The sequence below is a fragment of the Barbus barbus genome (genome assembly GCF_936440315.1).
Source record: "Barbus barbus genome assembly, chromosome: 11".
Classification (NCBI taxonomy): Eukaryota; Metazoa; Chordata; class Actinopteri; order Cypriniformes; family Cyprinidae; genus Barbus; species Barbus barbus.
In genome coordinates, this window is record NC_136739.1 from 33,050,587 (window position 1) to 33,069,693 (window position 19,107).

Here is a 19,107-nt window from a genome sequence, read left to right on the forward strand (position 1 = left end):
TGTTGTTTTGTAATTGATTTTTTTCTTTGAAATGCAAGACAAAACAGGAAAAAACACATTTTGGTTATTTAATCTATGCAATGGTGAAAAGAATTGTGGAAAACATGAAAAAACGTGTTTGGTATTGGGCCTTCGGCCAAGAATTTTCATTCCGGTGCATCTCTAGACATAATGAATGAAATGCTCTGATTTGACCCCTTGTGGCATCTTTGTGGCGCGTGTGTAACTCATGCGTGGTGTTTTTGCGCTCAGTGAAGCTGTTAGTCCCGTGGGCTGAAGTGACGCGGCTGGAACGTGTGTCGGTGGGTTTGCTGACGGACGTGATCCGTGTTCACACCAGACGGAAACAGAGGGATTTCTCCATGTTTCTGAACGTGGACGAGGTGATGAGGGTCATGTGTCAGCTGGCTGATATCGCCCTCCGCAGGCTGCTGGACAGCGGTGGACTCACGCTCGACCAGTCGCTGCTGGAGTCCATCAACATCACCAAGAGGTGAACGTCTGCTTCATATCCATATCTGCAATAACAGCTACATCTGCCTCACATCTACATCTGCAATCACATCTATATCTGCCTCACATCTAAGTTAAATCTGCAGTCACCTCTGCATCACATCTATCTTCATCACATCTGTAATCACATTTACCTCATCTGCTTCACATATACATGTGTAATCACATTCTGACATCTACATCCACAAACAAGATACAGTGAGGAAAAAAATTATTAGATTCGCTGCTGATTTTGTACGTTTGCCCACTGACAAAGAAATGATCAGTCTATAATTTTAATGGTAGGTTTATTTGAACAGTGATTGTATTTGAATATTACCAGTACTGACTTCAATGGATTTCATTAAATTCCTTTGAACATGACTGCTCAAACTGGTCTAAATTTATGAAACCTACACATTCAAAGTGAAATGTTAAGTACTGTAAGGTCTTTCATGACACTACATATGCTGGGGTGTGAATTTGATAGGTGCTTGATATAAAATAAATGGTGCTTAAAGTCCTTGAATATGGTGTTCATGGAAGAGTGGGAACCCTGTGCATGACGTCTCTTGTAATAAAGGAAGACATCATTTATGAATCATCTGTTTTATTGGCCTCATTGAATATCTCTTGCTTTCTATCCAGTCAATCATCAGAAGGGATTTGATTCTTATATACTTCCTTCACTAATGGGGAAGTTGATGTACAGTGAAAACAAGTAAAGCAGAACAGAGGACAACAGTCTGCAGAATATAGAGTTGATGTTTGTGAATCAAATTACGACAGCTTTATAGCAGCAGCTGCATTAGAGCTGTTAGTGGCTGTAAGCACAGCAGTCATGAGTGTGTGGGTTGTGTTTGCATGTAAACTCATGCTGGTGCTGTAGGCTGTGTGATGGGTGTGAACTGCATTTGCATGTGTATTTATGTGCATGGGTTTGTTCTCTGCTGCTTTGATGTTCAGAATCTTTCATCTATTTCCGATCTACAAATAAACAGCAGTGCTACTGATTCTAATGGTCAGCTCTGCAGAAGTCTTTAGCATTATCATGTGGTCTGGTGCATGAACGTGTTTGTGTGTCAGGGTTCGTACAAGGTCCTTGAAGTACTTCAATTTGACTTTGAAATTTAAGTGCTGGAAAACCCTTGAAAACAGCCATATTTATGAAAAGGTACTTGAACGTTTAAAAGGCAGTGTATGAAATTGGTGTTAATTTTTGTTTTCGACAAAAACAATCTTTTCTTGTTAAATTAACGACGCAGCGTGTCTAAACACAGAGCCACTTCACCCGGCTGCCCGGAGCTCACGCGATCTGGCGATATTACTCTTTGAGGTTAAAAGCGGTCTCGCGATATCAGTATAAAGTTGAGTGTGATGGTGCTTGCATTATATTGTTCAGTATTTTATTGCATGTGCTATTTGTTTGGTTTAATTTGGGAACGCGTATAAAATCTGACGTCTCCATCTCAGCCGCTCCAGACACAAACTCTTCCTCTGCATATGCTGTGAGTTTGTTCATCTGGGAAAAGAGTGCACGTTATCTCACTAGATTTATAAAGTCAATCTTTTAGAAACCCATGCCAGCACAGGAGAATACATCAACATATAGAAATATGCGATTTGTTGTACATCGCGATTTTAAAATAAGTTCAAACCCTCGCTCTGAGTTTGCCTGTGACCAGATATTAAAATTATATGGATTTAAACCTCATTGAATCCAGCTGTAAAGTGAAACATCACCAGGCCGCTGGCACCCTCTGCAGGTATTTGTTATTAACTTATAATGCTTAATGTACTTTAGTTGGTTATGTTCATATTATGTAGTACAGGCATATTACTTTGTATTTTAACAGTGTTGTTCAATAAAACCATGTGATTACTTGGTTTTTGATACTTTATTCAAACCAATTATTATTGTCTCATGGTTAGTTTAATATATATAAATCCAGTCATATTAAAGCCACTTAGGTCTGCTATCAGATTTCTCACTTGTCAAAATAATCAGTAGATTACTTGATTACCTAAATAATTGTTGTTTACGGCTCTAGATAAGTAAAAAAAAAATCTAAATACAATTCCATTGTTTTTCAGCGTCTTGCTATTTGTGATTAAAACACAAATATTTTGTCATTGAAAATTTCTTAAAAATAGTATTAAAATATTGTCTCGTTCTAGTGAACTAAGTATCTATATTTTGTCTCATCTGACGAGCTAAATGTATTGTCACACCCCTAGTGTCCATGAACGTGATATAGCTCATAATTTTCCAAGTGTATGATGAAGCTTTTACTCTTCAGGTTAATCATATATTCATGAAAAAAATCACTTTGAATAAGGAAATTTAAAACTTTGCCATAGTGTCCTTTCAAATGTTAAAGTTGCCACAGCCATTGCATGCTTTGCATGTGCTGCATGTTATTTGTATAATTTTGTTTTATTCATTTATTTATTAGAATTTGAAAGATAACGAGATTGTGATCTCCGATTTTAGTCCTTGAAAACCAAAAAAGTAGTGCTTGAAAGTCCTGGAGTTTCATTTTGCAGTTTCTGGACGAACCCTGGTGTGTGTTTGTGTCTCTCACAGGGTGTTGGAGGAACAGGCTCTCAGGCAGCATGTGCTCTCTCTGTTTGGCTTGCCACGGGCTGAGCGTCTGCAGGAAGTGATGTCATGCTCGGTTTGGACTCCTCACGCCCGCTGCCACACGCCGGGTACGGTCTACACCACAGACGGGTATCTGTGCTTCAGCAGCCGTGAGGAGGGCCAGTGTACTCTCATCATACCCCTCGCAGAGGTACAGACTCATCACACAGCACTCAGAGATCATCAGCTGCTCAGTAACTATACGAAGGGTTCACCTAAAAATCAAAAGCACCATAAAAGTATAATAAGTGTATCAATAAGGACAAAAACACCATAAATGTATCATAAATATATCCATATGGAAAAAAGCACCATAAATGTATCAAATTTATCAATAAGAACAGAAAGCACCATAAATATATTATTATGGACAAAAACATCATAAATGTATCAACATGGACAAAAACATCATAAATGTATCAACATGGACAAAAAGCACCATAAATGTATCAATAAGGACTTTTTGAACTTATCAAACCAGAAACAACAGTGGCAATGAACCCAAACTCCATCATAGGACGGAAATGGAGGAAATCTTGAGAGAAACCAAACTCAGCTCACACTTTATTTCCTCCATGAGGAGAGATGATGTATTAATGAAACCCTCATTAAAGTGTGTGCGTATGTGTGTGTGTGTGCAGATCCTCTCCATTGAGAAGGCGGAGAGCACCAGCACTCTTCCTAACCCCGTCATCATCAGCGTCCGCTGTAAGCGAGCGTTCCAGCTGATCGAGCTGCTCCATCGGGACGAGCTGGTGGAGAACGTCAGGCACCGGCTGCGTGATCTGCACTGGAAACAGAACCTGATCCGCGGACACGATCAGCGCAAGAAATCCACAGTATGAGTCCTGAAACTCTCTGTCTCAGCGAGGGCAGCTGACAGATCTCACTGACATTTAAACACTGCTCGTTCTTCTAAGCTTTGTACATATTAGAATAGGTCACTAGTAATAATTCATGGAAGGCTTGATCACATATTAATCACTGTACATGATGCTGAACATGCACATTTAACAAATATATATATAAAAATTAACATTTGAATATCATCAAAAAAACATTTGTTATTTTTAATGCAAAGCATGTTCAGTGTGAAGCAGCTCTTATAATGCAGCGCGTGTTTTCTAGATCTCCACCACACCATACTACACCTTCTGTTACGACACCGTCCAATCAGACGAAGAGGACAGCAGCGTCATCATCTCTGCTAAAGCTCTGCGTCACACGGTCCACACGGACCTCATGCCCACATTCCACCCCAGCCAATCAGACGCTCAGAACAAGACCAGTGTGAGTGACCATGATCACTTTCAGATACTGTTATCATTTTTAGCAATATTTATTTTTATATTTTCAGTTTTCATTTCAATTTTAGTTAAAATTTTAGTTTTTTTTTATTAATTTTTATTTCAGTTTTAGTTTAGTTTGGTGCATCAAGTACACATATATTTATGTGTACAGTTTATTATAAATACACACACATTCAGTATATATTTTGAAAATATTTGCATGTATATACATTTATATATTTATATTATATTTAATATATAAACAAAATGTTTTTCTTAAATATATACATGCGTGTGTGTGCATTTATATATACAAATATAATAAAAATACACAGTACACACTCATATATTATGTACACAAAAACGTTCATTTTGGATTAATCACGATTAATTGTTTGTCAGCACAAAAAATAAATAAATAAAAATCAGTTAACATTTATTTCAAGTAACGATTTTTTTTGTGGTTTTAACTTCCGTTTTAGTTTTAATTATCTATGATAACCCTGGAACAGAGCTACATCACTTTCCTGAACAGAATGAAGATGTTTCTTATTTTGCTCCAAAAACAAAGAATTCATCACAATCAAAATTATGTATATTTGTTAATAATTGTAATTACGTAATTAGCTGATGTTATACTCTCCATGTTCAATGCATATTGTTCAGCTTATGGCTGGAACCATGTTTTTTGTGTGTGTGTGTACTGGCCGTATTCAAATAAACCAATAAATAAATTAATAAAACTGAACTTTAAAAAAATGAATGCATTACAGTAATGAGATTTTGGGGATAAATTGTTTAATTGTCATAAAAATAATGTCACATACAAAAAATCTTAAAGGGATATTTCACCCATTTTGTCATAATTTCCTCACCCTCATGTTGCTCCAAATATGTTGGTAACCAAACAGCTTCTGGTCCCCATTGACGTCCATAATATTTCTTTGTGTATTATGGAAGTCAATGGATACCGGCAACTGTTTAGTTTTTCTTGTGCTCAACAGAAGAAAGAAACTCATACAGGTTTGGGCCAACTTGAGGGAGAGTGAATGATGACAGAATTAGCTTTTTTTTGGTGAACTATCCCTTTAAGTCTTCTAAAAATAGCCTTTATTCAAAATGCAGTTTTGCATGTAATTCCTCTTGTTGTCGTATTGTGGGCTGAACATGTTTTTGTCTCCATCAGAACACGGAGCAGGTTCGAGAGCGTTTGTGGGAGGATCACTTCACTGAGTTCGGTCGCGGCGTTCACATGTTCCGCACGGATAAAATCCGTAAGCTGGTGGCGCTGGGGATCCCCGAGTCTCTGCGTGGAGAGCTGTGGCTCAACTTCTCAGGTGAGAGATGGAAACGAAGAAAGAGAGAAGTTGACAGGGTGACACAGAACAAAAGAAAGTCACTTCCATGATGTTTTTAGTCATTCTATATTTGTCCAGCTCAAGCCTCTGAGCAGACACTCACTTCCCCTTCTGCTGCTTTGTGTAGAGATGCTCATATCAACACGCTTATTTGGTTATTTATGTGGATCATCTGCTCCTCATACACAGTCTGTGCTCACAAGAGCAAAAAATACAGTAACAATGTAAATCTGGTGGTTATTAATATCCCTCTGCATGCTGTATGTGTGTGAACCCATGATCCAAAATTTAATATTTGGTAAATATTTCTTACAACCATTTTCACCTTATTTGTATTAAAATAGATGACCATGGAGTTATTGTCTGATCTTTATTAATGTCAATCAGCACATATACAAGGCGTGTCGAAACAAAAACATCAAGGCACATTGTGATTTAGTGATTTTGGATCCTCATATGTTTGTTTCTATGTTTAATGTGAGGAATATTCTGTGTGTCATTCAGAGAAGACTTTAGTCATTCTAGATAAACTCATTTAGAGCTCAGGGAAACGTTCCTTAGAGAATTACAACCACCATCTCTCTTTCTTTTAATTTGACTTTGTCACATCATTCTATAGAAGTCTGTTTCTGCCAATAAATAAATAAAAATTGTTTTTGTTTTTCTTTTTCTTTATAAGACGCAATTGCGAGTTATAAAGTCCAATTTTGAGAGAAAAAAAGACTATGTTCTCAGAATTGCGAGTGTATATCTCACAATTCTGACTTAATAACTCGCAATTGCGTCTTATAAAGAAAAATAAAAGAAAAAAGTCAGAATTGCTAGTTTATATTTTGCAATTCTGCCTTTATAGCTCATAATTGTGAGTTTATATCTTGCCATTCTGAGAATAAAAGTCAAGCCACCTTTATTCATATAGTGCTTTTAACAATACAGATTGTCAAAGCAGCTTTACAGTACTAAATAGGAAAATAGTGTGTCAAAAAAGTCAGAATTGTGAGATAAAAAGTCGTAATTTTCTTTAATTTGTTTATTTAGTGGTGGGAACGGGCTTCTGAAGCGTGTGTTTGTGTGTATCATCTCTGTATCTCGTCTCTCAGACGCCTGTTCCTCGCTGGCAGCTCATCCCAGCTACTACACGGATCTGCTGGAGAAATGCAGAGGAGAAACCAGCATCGCCACAGAGGAGATAGAGCGAGATCTGCACCGCTCGCTGCCGGAGCATCCGGCCTTCCAGAACGAGACGGGAATCTCAGCGCTGCGCCGCGTGCTGACCGCCTACGCCTTCAGAAACCCCGCCATCGGCTACTGCCAGGTGCTCATGCCATAATCATATGCACCGTTATTTGGGTCAATATTTGTACTATACTGCAAAAAATAAATTTTTCTTGCTTAGTATTGTTGTCTTGTTTTCTAGTATAAATATCTAAACATTCTTGAATCAAGATGCATTTACTTGTAAAATGACTTAAGATATTATGTCTTGTTTTCTGAAAAAAAAAATCTAAATGTTGTTAGTTTTTGCTTAAAACAAGCAAAAATATCTGTCAATGGGGTAAGAAAAATAATCTTAATTCAAACGCTAAACAAGATTATTTTTCTTGCCCCATATTTTTGCTAGTTTTAAGCAAAAACTTTTTATCTCACAATTCTGACTTTTTTTCTCAGAATTGCGTGATATAAACTCACAATTGCGAATTAAAGTCTAGTTTTGAGGGGGGAGGGGGGCTGGGGCTGATATGTTCTATAAGTTTATATCACTCGCGATTGTGACTTTATAAATCGTATAAATCCTAGAATGGGGCACAATCTTGATTATTGTATTTTCATAATCGTTGGAGGCCGAAATCGAATCTGTATTTCGATTAACTCTTTCCCCGCCAAACACAGAATTTTCCAGGCTTCCGTGTTTTCACTGTTATACGCTCGGGGGCGCTATTATGCATCTCCTGAATGAGTCTAGAATCACTCGATCAAAAGCACAGACCAGGAAGACGCAGAAACCAGTGATCTCATATGTAAGAATATGCATATGAAAAATAATGCGATCATCAACACTAACGCATATAAATGAAAACTGGCTAATGTTATGGAGTGAGATGTCAATCCAGACAAGTGTTAAAGGCAAGCTTTGGGATACTGATGGAAGCCATCTACTTTGATGATATCACTGAATATGATGCAGATGTAGAATTTGATAAAAATGTGATTTTGTTCAAAATGTTGCTTTTTTTTTTTTTTATGAAACCTACCTACATTAAAAAAAAACAGTGCTTGAAGCTAGAATAAAACAGATTTTTGTTTGTTTGTTGGCAAGCAGAGGCTCTGTTCTTTATTTGGATGTATTGCATGTTCATTCATACAACAAGATATTCTGGGGGCCATGAAATTTTAGTGAGAATCAGCAAAAGCGCTGGCAGGGAAAGAGTTAATTGCACAGCTCTAGCGGACACTGATCAGATGAAGGAAGTGTGGTGATTTTGTGAGCGCTGACGTGTGTGTTTTCTGCAGTCCATGAACATCCTGGCGTCTGTGATGCTCTTGTACACTAAAGAGGAGGAAGCGTTCTGGCTGCTGGTCACTGTGTGTGAGCGGATGCTGCCCGACTACTTCAACCGCAGGGTCATCGGTGCGTGCTTCACTATCACTCGACACCAACACCATTCCCTTCTCCTCCAGATCACTCTGCTTTGCTCTTTGCTGTTTTTACAGTGTGAGGTAGTAAATGATTTGTGATGAATGTTTTGAATGCCACTGATTCAGAGAACTGCAAAAAACTGGTCCAGTTCACATTTCAGAAACAGGGTTATTAGAGGTAACTAAAACTAAAACCATTTACAAAAAAAGTTCAATAAACTGGTAACACTTACAATAAGGTGTTATTTGTAAACATTAGTTACTGTATTAACTAACATGAACAAACAATGAACAATGCATTTATTAATCTTTGTTAATGTTAGTTAATGAAAATACAGTTGTTTACTCATGTTAGTTCACGCTGCATTAACTAATGTTAACAAACACAACTTGTGGTTTTAATAATGCATTAGTAAATGCTGAAATAACATTAACTAAGATTAATAAATGCTGTAGAAGTATTGTTCATTCTTAGTTCATGGTTACTAATGTTATTAACTAATGAACCTTATTATAAAGTGTTACCAATAAACTTAAAAAAATAAAGTGAAAAACTTTAACTGAAAATAAAATATTAAAATACTTAATTTATTTCAGCTAGTTTCCAATGCAACATTTTCTTTTTTATTATTAATAAAAAATAATAAAAATTATATAGACTTTTTTTTTAAAAAGGTAACACTTTTTTTAAGTTTAATTAATATTTTAATAATTAAAAAAAAATTTTTTTTAATATTTTTTATATCCCATTGTGGATTTGTTATTAATTAATTAATTAATTATCATTTTTATTTAATTACTTATTATTTTTAGTTATTTTAGCATATCAAGTTAATGAACACTAAATGAAAATGGGCAATTAGCTTTTAAATAAAACAAGTTTAAGTGGGGGTTTTTTATATATATATATATATATTTTTTTTTATTTATGTTTATTTTATTTTAAGGAGCAATTTTTTTTCTTCTGGCGAAAACTCTAAATATTATTCAGCTCTTTAAACTTCTGGAATCCTGAAATGTAATGTACAGTGATTCATAGATTTGTAAAACGAAGGCTCATTTGTTCCCTCAGCTCTTCCTGAAACGTGTGTTTGGGTTAGTGCTCGTGTAACGCTGCTGATGTCACTTCCTGTCTGTCAGGAGCTCAGGTGGATCAGTCGGTGTTCGAGGAGCTGATCCGCGAGCGTCTGCCGGAGCTGTCCGAGTGTGTTCCTGACCTCTCTCCGCTGGCGTCGGCGTCGCTCACGTGGTTCCTGACACTGTTCCTGAGCGTGCTGCCCTTCCGCAGCGCTCTGTGTGTCCTCGACTGCTTCTTCTACCACGGCATCAGAGCTGTCTTCCAGATCGCACTCGCTGTGCTGGACGCTAACACGGCCGAGCTGACCACCTGCAGCGACGACGGACACGCGCTCATGATCCTGACCAGGTGATCCACTCCAGCCGGGACCACACAACCAGTCAGAAGGGTCCACGAGTAACTGAATAAATTATAGTCAGGGAGATTCTAAATGTTGCATGTAAAACGTAAAATACTGTAAAATCTAGTTTAAATAAATGAACACATTAATAATTTTTTATTTCAGGAATAATTAAATATTTATTATTTCATATCTAATTATTTTCATTAATATGTATCAATATTTCATTTGCAATAATGTCATTAATCATTCAATATTTCACATTTAATCATTTTCATTTATGCACCAATATTTCATATTTTACAATTGCATTAATCATTAAATATTTAATATTTAATCGTGTTAATTGACATGCAACAGCATTTCATATTTAATAATTGAATGAATCATGAAACATTTCATTTAATTATTTTCATTTATATGCACCTTCATAATCAGTATTTTCATTCATCATTAAATATCTCATATTTAATCATTTTCATTTGTATGCACCAATATTTCATATTTAATCATAATCATTTATATGCAGCAATATAACAATACATACCCATAAAGCGAAATATTTACCTGCAGATATTTACAGAAACACTTTAATATGAATAACACCGAGATATACTTCAGTGATCGTTTCTGAGCGAGGATGCATTCAGAGTTTTGAATCGATTCACTGAAACCCTTTGAACTGATTCATATGAATCAAACTTATCAGCTTGTTCTCTGTTTATTATAGTGATGTTTAAACAAGAATTATTTTATGAACACTAAAAAAACTAGTGTATCTTTAGGAAATGTCATAAACAAATGAAAACCCATTATAATTGTGGTGATGTTTTGTGATGTGGCTTGATATGAGTCTTCAGCGCTGGTGTCTGTGAGTGATCTGTCTGAGATGCTCAGTGAGTTCTGAAGGAGGTTCATGATTTGATATGTGTGGTGTTAGTTTCCTGGAGCAGGTCAGACATGAGGAGGAGTCAGACGTTTGTCCTGAAGATGCAGGAGCTTCTCCTCATCTGAACATCACCACGCTCATCACTGAAGCGTACGAGGTGTGTGTCACACACTTCACATCTGCACTGCATATTTATTTATTTACTCATTTAACCAGGAAGGTCCTGCTGAGAGACAATATCTCCTCTACTATATATATATATATATATATATATATATATATATATATATATATATATATACACACACAGTAAGAGAGACATTTAAAGTTATTTTTATATATAAAAAAAAGAATACATTATAGTTATTAATATAAATTATGAAGACATAATATATTATAAATACATGTAAATATTTTCTAAATATACACTGTATGTGAATGTATTTATATATACATAATAAATATACACAGTACACACAAATATATTCTGTAAACAAAAACTTTTATTTTGGATGCGATTAATTGCGATGAATCATTTGACAGCACTAATATTAAATTATTTTTGTATTTCGTTTGTTTCTCCTGTTTTTTATTTTATTTGTACAGCACTATGGTCAACTGCTGTTGTGTTTGTCGGTGCTTAATAAATACATGAAATGAAATAAAATAATATGTGATCCTGGAGCAGAAAACCAGTCATAAGGGTCGTTTTATAAAACTGAGATTTATACATCATCTGAAATCTGAATAAATAATCTTTCCATTGATGTATGGTTTGTTATGATCGGACAATATTTGTCTGAGATACAACTATTAGAAAATCTGGAATCTGAGGGAGCAAAAAAATCTAAATATTGAGAAAATCTCCTTTAAAGTTGTTCAAATGAAGTTCTTAGCAATGCATATTACTAATCAAAAATGAAGTTTTGATATATTTACGGTAGGAAACTTACTAAATATCTTGATGGAACATGATCTTAATATCCTAATGATTTTTGTCATAAAAGAGAAATGTATAATTTTGATCCATACAATGTATTGTTGTCTATTGCTACAGATATACCTGTGCTACTCATGACTGCTTTTGTGCTGCGGGACACATATCATATGGATAAATATGGTCTTGAATCGAATCATATCATAGAATGTTTTGAGGTATCAGCAAATATCGTATGTCTGGGTATGAGAATTGATGTCGTATCCTGAGTGCAATCAAAAGGGAAAGGGCATCGTGGTAATTTCAGTCTGCTGCTGGTGCATTTACATATCTTCACAATATTTGATTGACTGAAGTATGTCAGGTGCTGACGAACTCTTAATCTGTGTCCAGTCTGAGATGCTCTGGCTCATCTGGTGTTGTGCTGATCATCTGTTCTTCATCTTGCTCTGTTTGCTGTCAGAAATTCGGCGGAGTGACGGTGAAGCACGTGGAGATGCTGCGATGCCGTCACCGCGTTCATGTGCTGCAGGCGCACGAGGACACCACCAAAGACAACGCAGTGAGACTCCTTCAGCTGCTCTGAAACGCTTCTGCACACCTCTGTGTCCGGAGGTTAAGTGTGTGCGTGTGTGTGTGTTTGCAGCTGCGGTTGGTCACACCGGACGTGTCTCTGTCGCAGGAAGATCTGTCTGAGCTCTACGACCTCTTCAAGGTGCCACACTGACTCTTGTGACTAGTGTTAATTTTGTCAGATATTTAAAGTTTTAGTCTTAAGGTGTGTACGCGTGCGTGAGCTGCGAGTGCATGCATGTGTGTTTATTATTTGAAGGCCAAGTGCCACTAATGTTGTGGTTCTTTTAATGTTAAATAAAAGAGTTAATGCTTATTATTGTGGTATTGAGTATCGTGTACTTTTAGTGGTATCTGTACCGACTACTAGATTTTTGGTATCATGTTGGGGGTAACACATTACAAGTAACGCGCGTTACGTGATCAGATTACTTTAAGTAACTAGTAAAGTAACACACTACTACTTAATTTAGAAGGAAATATAAGTTACTTTTTCAAATGCATAACTCCAGTTCCTGTGTTTCTGATGTATTGAGTGACAGCTCTGGTGTTGAGAGAAATCAGGAGTAAGTGCAGAGCGTTGTGTGTGAACATGATCTTACTGTAGTTCTAGACTAAATATCAACATGATCTTACTGTAGTTCTAGACTAAATATCTACATGATCTTACTGTAGTTCTAGACTAAATATCAACATGATCTTACTGTAGTTCCAGACTAAATATCAACATGATCTTACTGTAGTTCTAGACTAAATATCAACATGATCTTACTGTAGTTCTAGACTAAATATCTACATGATCTTACTGTAGTTCCAGACTAAATATCAACATGATCTTACTGTAGTTCTAGACTAAATATCAACATGATCTTACTGTAGTTCTAGACTAAATATCAACATGATCTTACTGTAGTTCTAGACTAAATATCAACATGATCTTACTGTAGTTCTAGACTAAATATCTACATGATCTTACTGTAGTTCCAGACTAAATATCAACATGATCTTACTGTAGTTCTAGACTAAATATCTACATGATCTTACTGTAGTTCCAGACTAAATATCAACATGATCTTACTGTAGTTCTAGACTAAATATCAACATGATCTTACTGTAGTTCTAGACTAAATATCTACATGATCTTACTGTAGTTCCAGACTAAATATCAACATGATCTTACTGTAGTTCTAGACTAAATATCAACATGATCTTACTGTAGTTCTAGACTAAATATCATCATGATCTTACTGTAGTTCTAGACTAAATATCTACATGATCTTACTGTAGTTCCAGACTAAATATCAACATGATCTTACTGTAGTTCTAGACTAAATATCAACATGATCTTACTGTAGTTCTAGACTAAATATCTACATGATCTTACTGTAGTTCCAGACTAAATATCAACATGATCTTACTGTAGTTCTAGACTAAATATCAACATGATCTTACTGTAGTTCTAGACTAAATATCTACATGATCTTACTGTAGTTCTAGACTAAATATCATCATGATCTTACTGTAGTTCTAGACTAAATATCTACATGATCTTACTGTAGTTCCAGACTAAATATCAACATGATCTTACTGTAGTTCTAGACTAAATATCAACATGATCTTACTGTAGTTCTAGACTAAATATCTACATGATCTTACTGTAGTTCCAGACTAAATATCAACATGATCTTACTGTAGTTCTAGACTAAATATCAACATGATCTTACTGTAGTTCTAGACTAAATATCAACATGATCTTACTGTAGTTCTAGACTAAATATCTACATGATCTTACTGTAGTTCCAGACTAAATATCAACATGATCTTACTGTAGTTCTAGACTAAATATCAACATGATCTTACTGTAGTTCCAGACTAAATATCTACATGATCTTACTGTAGTTCCAGACTAAATATCAACATGATCTTACTGTAGTTCTAGACTAAATATCAACATGATCTTACTGTAGTTCTAGACTAAATATCAACATGATCTTACTGTAGTTCTAGACTAAATATCTACATGATCTTACTGTAGTTCCAGACTAAATATCAACATGATCTTACTGTAGTTCTAGACTAAATATCAACATGATCTTACTGTAGTTCTAGACTAAATATCTACATGATCTTACTGTAGTTCTAGACTAAATATCGACATGATCTTACTGTAGTTCTAGACTAAATATCGACATGATCTTACTGTAGATCTAGACTAAATATCGACATGATCTTACTGTAGTTCTAGACTAAATATCGACATGATCTTACTGTAGTTCTAGACTAAATATCGACATGATCTTACTGTAGTTCCAGACTAAATATCTACATGATCTTACTGTAGTTCCAGACTAAATATCGACATGATCTTACTGTAGTTCCAGACTAAATATCGACATGATCTTACTGTAGATCCAGACTAAATATCGACATGATCTTACTGTAGATCCAGACTAAATATCGACATGATCTTACTGTAGTTCTAGACTAAATATCGACATGATCTTACTGTAGTTCTAGACTAAATATCGACATGATCTTACTGTAGTTCTAGACTAAATATCGACATGATCTCACTGTAGTTCTAGACTAAATACCGACATGATCTTACTGTAGTTCTAGACTAAATATCTACATGGTCTCACTGTAGTTCTAGACTAAATATCGACATGATCTCACTGTAGTTCTAGACTAAATATCGACATGATCTTACTGTAGTTCTAGACTAAATAGCGACATGATCTTACTGTAGTTCTAGACTAAATAGCGACATGATCTTACTGTAGATCTAGACTAAATATCGACATGATCTTACTGTGGTTCTAGACTAAATATCTACATGGTCTCACTGTAGTTCTAGACTAAATATCTACATGATCTTACTGTAGTTCTAGACTAAATATCTACATGGTCTCACTGTAGTTCTAGACTAAATATCTACATGGTCTCACTGTAGTTCTAGACTAAATATCGACATGATCTTACTGTAGTTCTAGACTAAATATCGACATGATCTTACTGTAGTTCTAGACTAAATATCAACATGTATTTACTCATCTCACCTGCATTAAAACACATTCAGTGTTCCTCAAAATCAATAAAAACAGACAAATACAAACTCAGAATATTATACAAACCTGCAATAATTAGATATGTTAAATAAGACAAATATCATTTATGTATTTAATCCCATTTTATTAACCAATGTCTTTGCTGCTGACCTTCGATGATCCAATTCAACCATAATAATAATCAAAAATGACACACTTGTTTGATTTTAGTTATTGCTGAAGCCCTGCCCAGATTTAAAATGTAACGTAACGCATTACTTTCCATAAAAATTAACTAAGTAACGTAATTAGTCACTTTTTTAGGGAGTAACGCAATATTGTAATGCATTACTTTTAAACGTAAGTTTCCCCAGCACTGATAGCGCTGGTTTGTGTTTCAGACGGAGCACTTCATCAGTCTGTACTGGGGTGAGGGCGTCTGCGCCTCCTCGTCTGCGTCTCCTCCTGCTCCTGTGGCGGCGGGCAGCTGCACCGAGCGCTATGTGGTGGATCGAGCTCAGTTTAAGAGTCTGTATGAGCTGCTGACGCCGTGGAGCTGTGGGACACACATGGACACCGTCGCCCAGCGCGCCTTCACCCTGCTGGACCAGGACCGAGACGGCCTCGTCACCTTCTCTCAGTTCGCTCAGATGCTAGGTATGCAGGTCTCTTCAGATATCAGACATAGGGCTGGGCCATAAATCCATAACGATAATTACTGTGATATCATTTTCCTCAAAGCGATATGAAGAGATTGATATAACGTTTATGCACCAGAAGCAGAATGAAACCGATGCAAACTCCTCACCTTTCAGTGACAGCTTACTTTTTTGAGTTCAAAATAGGTCAGCAGTGAGATTTGCTTAGATCCAATGAGAAATCCAATTAAAAAAAAATAAAAAATGTATTGCTTGTCTTGATTTTATGGAAAAGCCTAACCAGGGACGAGAGCTGCAAACTAGCTTTATGCTATATGCCTTATGTACACGTCTGTGTGTAACAATGCCTAGAGTATTGTCCCTGTTAAATAAACAAATAAAATAAAGTGTTTTTAGGAGGGGGGGGGGGGGGGCTTACAAGGGTAAATAAAGACTAGGGTCGGTTGCATATACTGTTTAGACTAGTCTTAAGTTAGTCATCTAATTTTTTTTCTGCAAAGACTGGTCATAGCTTTTTAAATTCAGTTATGAAAAGGTAGATTGGTTGTATTTGTATTGGAAGAGTAAGGCTGATCTTGGCGCTACTAGTTGGTCAAACTAGTTCTTAAGACACAGTCTTAACATGATGGCCTAGTTGTTTCAGTAAGTTTTGTATAGTATTTTCTTTACTCTTTACTTCAAAAACTACGTCTAAAAAGGGTAATATTTGATGTATTTGAGGTCTGTGGGAACGCTGAAGAGAGAGAGAGGGCAAACATTTAGCATTTTAGGTCAGCATTGCCATCTAATCAGCTAATATTGTCTTTAATAGCCTGCATATTCATAAAGAGAGCAGCTTCATTCCTGAATGAATCAGCCTTCGAATGAATGAATGTCTACGTGATACTTTCTCATTTAACACAAAAATAGCTTGAAGTAATCTTTTGTGGGTATTTTCACAGCCAGATTTATTTTGTGATTAATTAGATTAAATATTTTAATCGACTGACGGCCCTAGAAAAAATTGATCGCCCAGCCCTAATGAGACGCAGGTGTGTTTTCCTCCATCACTGACCGCAGTGTTTCTCTGCAGATGTTCTGTTCTGTGCGGAGCTGAGCGAGAAGATCCGGCTGCTGTATCGACTGCACATCCCTCCAGGTTCAGTCCCTTCAGTTAAACACACTGCAGAACATGATGTTCCAGCACTAATACAGGCTTTCTGCTGCCCTTAACCAGTCTTAATTATCCCTTCCACTGATTAAGCCCTAAAAAATGTCTTAAATCAGAGCAGAAAATCTTAAATCCTTAAAATCATGGCATTAAATGTAACATACACTGCAAAACATGAGTATTTTTGTCTTGTTTTCCAGTAAAAATATTTAAACATCTCATTTACTGGAGATGCAAAGTAAAGTTTCCTTGCTAAATTAAAAACTAAAAACCAATAAAAAATAAAATTAAAAACTAAAACCATACAAATTTGAATTAAAAACTAAAGCCATATTAAGAAAATTATTTGTAATATTTGAAATAAATTGATGTAAAATTAAAATATATATGAAAAAAATGAATTAAATGAAAAAGTCATTGTGTGGAGACATTTAGGGAACATATTGTGTTTCCTTTCATTTATTCCTTAAATGTTCTTTTAATTGGATTAGATTCAACTTTATTGTCATTTATGCAGAGTACAAGTACAGAGCTAATGAAATGCAGTTAGCATCTAACCAGAAGTGCAAGAATATAGTGTTTTATATACATATAAGTGCAGAGTAAATGAAGATATGATTTACAGAATGTACAGTGGAATTGCTATATACAGTATTGAGCAGAATATAAATAGGAATGCAATGTAGGGATTGTATGTACATTATGAACAGAGCAATGTAGATTATATATACACATTATGAACAGCAGAAACGTGAGAACAGTGGTAATAAATAAATACAGCTGGATGAGTGTGCAAGTATTGATAGAACAATGTATTCTATGCAAAATAACAGTAGTGCAATATTTTATAGAAATAGTTTACTGTGCTTTGTACAGTAACAACTTTAAACAGTTTATATTGTAATAACTTTAACAATGTGCAGTCTGTGCAAAATATGAGTAGTGCAAATGCATGTGTGTAAAGTACTGTGACCAGTGCAGTAATAAGCAGGTGCAGGTTAGATTGGTGGTGTGGCGTTCAGAAGTGTCACAGCCTCGGGGAAGAAGCTCTTCCTGAGCCTACTAGTGCGAGAGCGTAGGCACCTGTAACGCCTGCCGGATGGAAGGAGGGTGAAGAGTCCATGGTTAAAACATGTCTTTAAAATGTTTTAAATTTACCATCATAAAACCTGCAGAAACCCTGAAATATCTAAACATTTCTAAAGATAAATTTACTTGAGGATCAAAATTACTTAAGATATGAAGCCTTGAAATTGATCAAAATTAATAGATTTTTTTGCTTTAAATAAGAAAAAATTGCAAATATCAGAAAAATCAACTTGATTCAATGGGAAAGTTACATAATGTTTTGACTCCAATGACAGACATTTGTTTTTAAGCAGAAATTCATCATTCATTTTGATACATTTTTTCAGAAAACAAGACATGATATCTTAAGTTGATTGGGGAAGTTGTGGCCTAATGGTTAGAGAGTTGGACTCGTAATCCAAAGGTTGTGGGTTCGAGTCTCGGGCCGGCAGGGATTGTAGGTGGGGGGAGTGAATGTCCAGCGCTCTCTCCACCCTCAATACCACGACTGAGGTGCCCTTGAGCAAGACACCGAACCCCCAACTGCTCCCCGGGCGCCGCAGCATAAATGCCCACTGCTCTGTGTGTGTGTGTGTGTGTGTGTGTGTGTGTGTGTGTGTGTGTGTGTGTGTGTGTGTGTGTGTGTGTGTGTGTGTGTGTGTGTGTGTGTGTGTGTGTGTGTGTGTGTGTGTGTGTGTGTGTGTGTGTGTGTGTTCACTGCATTTAACCCATCCAAAGTGCACTCACACAGCAGAGCATGAATTTTGAGTATGGGTCACCATACTTGGCCGTATGTCACGTCACTTTCACTTAAGTCATTTTGCTTCTCCAGTAAATGTCTTGATTTAAGGATGTTTAGATTTTTGTACTGAAAACAAGACAGAAATACTGAGGAAGATACTGATGTCAAGACACATTTATTTCTACAGCGCTTTATACAATACAG

General features: G+C 35.9%; 1 protein-coding gene across 1 annotated transcript in view; it reads left to right on the forward strand.

The window, feature by feature from the left end:
* The window catches only part of LOC306877242 (TBC1 domain family member 8-like), a 31,422-nt gene that overhangs the window by 8,257 nt on the left and 4,058 nt on the right, over positions 1-19,107 (forward strand). Inside the window, exons 5-17 of the mRNA XM_079428883.1 lie at positions 253-493; positions 3,080-3,287; positions 3,778-3,975; positions 4,265-4,426; positions 5,612-5,762; positions 6,884-7,098; positions 8,295-8,412; positions 9,561-9,846; positions 10,779-10,884; positions 12,128-12,226; positions 12,311-12,379; positions 15,686-15,941; positions 17,016-17,081. Coding sequence (XP_079285009.1) covers positions 253-493; positions 3,080-3,287; positions 3,778-3,975; positions 4,265-4,426; positions 5,612-5,762; positions 6,884-7,098; positions 8,295-8,412; positions 9,561-9,846; positions 10,779-10,884; positions 12,128-12,226; positions 12,311-12,379; positions 15,686-15,941; positions 17,016-17,081 — 2,175 coding nt within the window. The remainder of the gene's footprint in view (positions 1-252; positions 494-3,079; positions 3,288-3,777; positions 3,976-4,264; positions 4,427-5,611; positions 5,763-6,883; positions 7,099-8,294; positions 8,413-9,560; positions 9,847-10,778; positions 10,885-12,127; positions 12,227-12,310; positions 12,380-15,685; positions 15,942-17,015; positions 17,082-19,107) is intronic.